At 44.0% G+C, this 5,000-nt stretch overlaps 1 protein-coding gene across 2 annotated transcripts in view; it reads right to left on the reverse strand.

Annotated features, from left to right (window-relative positions):
• Positions 1 to 5,000, reverse strand: part of cep128 (centrosomal protein 128) — a 34,389-nt gene that overhangs the window by 10,900 nt on the left and 18,489 nt on the right. For both annotated transcript variants that reach the window (XM_076272360.1, XM_076272359.1), the window contains exon 16: positions 3,684 to 3,743. In XM_076272360.1, coding sequence (XP_076128475.1) covers positions 3,684 to 3,743 — 60 coding nt within the window. The remainder of the gene's footprint in view (positions 1 to 3,683; positions 3,744 to 5,000) is intronic.

A 5,000-nucleotide genomic window follows, 5' to 3' on the forward strand; every position in this document is an offset into this window, starting at 1 on the left:
AGCAGATGCACACACATACAGCGCACACACAAATGTACAATACTATACACACAAAGCAGATGCACACACATACAGCACACACAAATGTACAATACTATACACACAAAGCAGATGCACACACATACAGCACACACAAATGTACAATACTATACACACAAAGCAGATGCACACACATACAGCACACACAAATGTACAATACTATACACACAAAGCAGATGCACACACATACAGCACACACAAATGTACAATACTATACACACAAAGCAGATGCACACACATACAGCGCACACACAAATGTACAATACTATACACACAAAGCAGATGCACACACATACAGCACACACAAATGTACAATACTATACACACAAAGCAGATGCACACACATACAGCACACACAAATGTACAATACTATACACACAAAGCAGATGCACACACATACAGCGCACACACAAATGTACAATACTATACACACAAAGCAGATGCACACACATACAGCACACACAAATGTACAATACTATACACACAAAGCAGATGCACACACATACAGCACACACAAATGTACAATACTATACACACAAAGCAGATGCACACACATACAGCACACACAAATGTACAATACTATACACACAAAGCAGATGCACACACATACAGCACACACAAATGTACAATACTATACACACAAAGCAGATGCACACACATACAGCACACACAAATGTACAATACTATACACACAAAGCAGATGCACACACATACAGCACACACAAATGTACAATACTATACACACAAAGCAGATGCACACACATACAGCACACACAAATGTACAATACTATACACACAAAGCAGATGCACACACATACAGCACACACACATGTACAATACTATACACACAAAGCAGATGCACACACATACAGCACACACAAATGTACAATACTATACACACAAAGCAGATGCACACACATACAGCACACACAAATGTACAATACTATACACACAAAGCAGATGCACACACATACAGCGCACACACAAATGTACAATACTATACACACAAAGCAGATGCACACACATACAGCACACACAAATGTACAATACTATACACACAAAGCAGATGCACACACATACAGCACACACAAATGTACAATACTATACACACAAAGCAGATGCACACACATACAGCACACACAAATGTACAATACTATACACACAAAGCAGATGCACACACATACAGCACACACAAATGTACAATACTATACACACAAAGCAGATGCACACACATACAGCACACACAAATGTACAATACTATACACACAAAGCAGATGCACACACATACAGCACACACAAATGTACAATACTATACACACAAAGCAGATGCACACACATACAGCACACACAAATGTACAATACTATACACACAAAGCAGATGCACACACATACAGCACACACAAATGTACAATACTATACACACAAAGCAGATGCACACACATACAGCGCACACACAAATGTACAATACTATACACACAAAGCAGATGCACACACATACAGCACACACAAATGTACAATACTATACACACAAAGCAGATGCACACACATACAGCACACACAAATGTACAATACTATACACACAAAGCAGATGCACACACATACAGCACACACAAATGTACAATACTATACACACAAAGCAGATGCACACACATACAGCACACACAAATGTACAATACTATACACACAAAGCAGATGCACACACATACAGCGCACACACAAATGTACAATACTATACACACAAAGCAGATGCACACACATACAGCACACACAAATGTACAATACTATACACACAAAGCAGATGCACACACATACAGCACACACAAATGTACAATACTATACACACAAAGCAGATGCACACACATACAGCGCACACACAAATGTACAATACTATACACACAAAGCAGATGCACACACATACAGCACACACAAATGTACAATACTATACACACAAAGCAGATGCACACACATACAGCACACACAAATGTACAATACTATACACACAAAGCAGATGCACACACATACAGCACACACAAATGTACAATACTATACACACAAAGCAGATGCACACACATACAGCACACACAAATGTACAATACTATACACACAAAGCAGATGCACACACATACAGCACACACAAATGTACAATACTATACACACAAAGCAGATGCACACACATACAGCACACACAAATGTACAATACTATACACACAAAGCAGATGCACACACATACAGCACACACAAATGTACAATACTATACACACAAAGCAGATGCACACACATACAGCACACACAAATGTACAATACTATACACACAAAGCAGATGCACACACATACAGCGCACACACAAATGTACAATACTATACACACAAAGCAGATGCACACACATACAGCACACACAAATGTACAATACTATACACACAAAGCAGATGCACACACATACAGCACACACAAATGTACAATACTATACACACAAAGCAGATGCACACACATACAGCACACACAAATGTACAATACTATACACACAAAGCAGATGCACACACATACAGCACACACAAATGTACAATACTATACACACAAAGCAGATGCACACACATACAGCACACACAAATGTACAATACTATACACACAAAGCAGATGCACACACATACAGCACACACAAATGTACAATACTATACACACAAAGCAGATGCACACACATACAGCACACACCACAGAAATCCAGAGAGGAGAATGGATGTGCAACACTAACACTCACATTTACACTCAGAAAACATATAGGCTCAATATGTAGAACACGACAGGATGCATACAATTATGGATGAGCACACAGACACACACACACACACACACACACACACATCCACTATTGCCCAGAGGCACACACATCAATAGTTATACGCAAGCGTACCCTCATGTTTAAACTTGCGTGCAGGCATATGTGCTCGTGCACGTGCATGTGCACACAAACTCGGATTAGAAAACATTAAGAGGAACACACACACACACTGAAACACACTCGATGTAACGCAAATGCAAACAAATTCTCATAAGCACACAAGCACACGTCAGTAAGGCCATACATACACACACAAGCGAACACACACACACACACACACACACACACACACACACACACACACACACAATTACTGTGCCCATACATAGACACCCGTGCCAGTAGTACACCCATAAACACTCATTCACAGGTGCACACACACACGCGCGCACACACACACACGCGTGCGTGCATACACACACGCACACACAGATGCACACGCACAAGCACAAGCACAAGCACGCACACGCACACACATTCCAGGCCTTGCCTGTGGACCTCCTGCCGATGTAGCTGATAACTTGCAGCTCCTGCTGTTTATGCTAACTGTGTGACAGCCGAGGCCACAGCGCTGTCTCAAAAACAACACAGCCAGACAGCAGCAGCAGCCAGTGCACACACACCCTCTCAAACTCTACACACCAAAGACCACAACTAGCATACAGCCTCCCTCCCTCCACACACACACACACACACTGGACCCAAGACCATCCACATTATAAGTGGTGTGTGTGTTATGGGCATATGTGTGCTGTGGTGTGTGTGTGTGTGTGTGGTTTAAAAAATCATGCTTGAAGAGCAGTGGAACCTTAGTCTCAGCCAGCCAGCGGTGAGGGTCCTTCTGCAGCCCTGGGCTCTGGGAGATCGCCTGGGAACAGAGACAAGAGATATGAGGGCAGGAGCGATTAGTCATGCCTGGCTGTGTTCAGACAGCACAAGTTGAACATGATGGCACATTAAGCAGAGAGAAGTGGCATGGGGATGAAACATCATCGCAACATAGCTTATCGCATCATAGCTTAAGTGTGTGTGTGTGTGTGTGTGTGTGTGTGTGTGTGTGTGTGTGTGTGTGTGCGTGTGTGTGTGTGTGTGTGTGTGTGTATGTGTGTGTGTGTGTATGTGTGAGTCTCTGTCTGTGTTTGTGAGTGTGTGAAGCCAGGAGGAGTTCATAGCCGATCACATCTTAAACAGCACAAGCATCGAGCAAGTGTGCGTATGTGTCATGACAAAAAAAAAAAAAAGAGTAACTAACACAAAAAAGTGTGAGCAGGAGGGAAAAAGGAAAAGAAAAAGAAGAAAACACAAGGGTGAGTGGAAGTATGTGACAGCTCTTTCCCGCTCTCCTCCTCTTCCTCCTCCTCCTCCTCCTCTACCTCCCTCCCCTGTCACCATGAACAAACATCTGCAACTCGGGTGCCATGGCGCCTTCCTCCGACTGCTGACACAATCCCAGCAGCACGCTGACGAGTGTGTTTGTGTGTATGTCTCTGTGTGTGTGTGTAGGTTACTATTGAAGAGGGAGGGGGGGCATTTTGTTTAGTCTCCCTGAAAGTCCCCCCTCACCACCACCACCACCACCACCATCCTCCCGGCGCCTTCCTAAGCAGTCAGCTGAGCGCTGGCAGGCAGATGAAGGGGCGAGGGGGGGGTTGAGGGGGGGATGGGGGCACTGGGAGGAGACAGAGAGAGGTGGGGAAGAGAGCGGGGAGCTGCAGCCGGAGACGCCACCGACGCTACTGATGCTGCTGCCGCTGCTGACAGCTGAACACACAGAGAGCAAAACTCAACCAAAGAGGAATACGCCACACACTAAAGAACTGGGGCCGCCTACAAGAGCGGATGCCACTTCTGTGCAGGCTGATGCATGTGTGTGTGTATGTGTGTGTATACACGTGTGTGTGTGTGTGTGTGTGTGTCTGTGTGTGTGTGCCGCGAAAATCTCAGAGACTTACACTTCGACATTGTATATATATATATATATAAGTATATATACTGTTTTGATCCCGTGAGGGAAACTTGGTCTCTGCATTTATCCCAATCCGTGAATTAGTGAAACACACTCAGCACACAGTGAACACACAGTGAGGTGAAGCACACGCTAATCCCGGCGCAGTGAGCTGCCTGC

This window comes from Alosa pseudoharengus, unplaced genomic scaffold, assembly GCF_046254945.1.
Source record: "Alosa pseudoharengus isolate Yale_2024_CS ecotype anadromous, Long Island Sound unplaced genomic scaffold, YU_APseudo_1.1 YU_APseudo_1.1_scf_7, whole genome shotgun sequence".
Lineage (NCBI taxonomy): Eukaryota > Metazoa > Chordata > Actinopteri > Clupeiformes > Clupeidae > Alosa > Alosa pseudoharengus.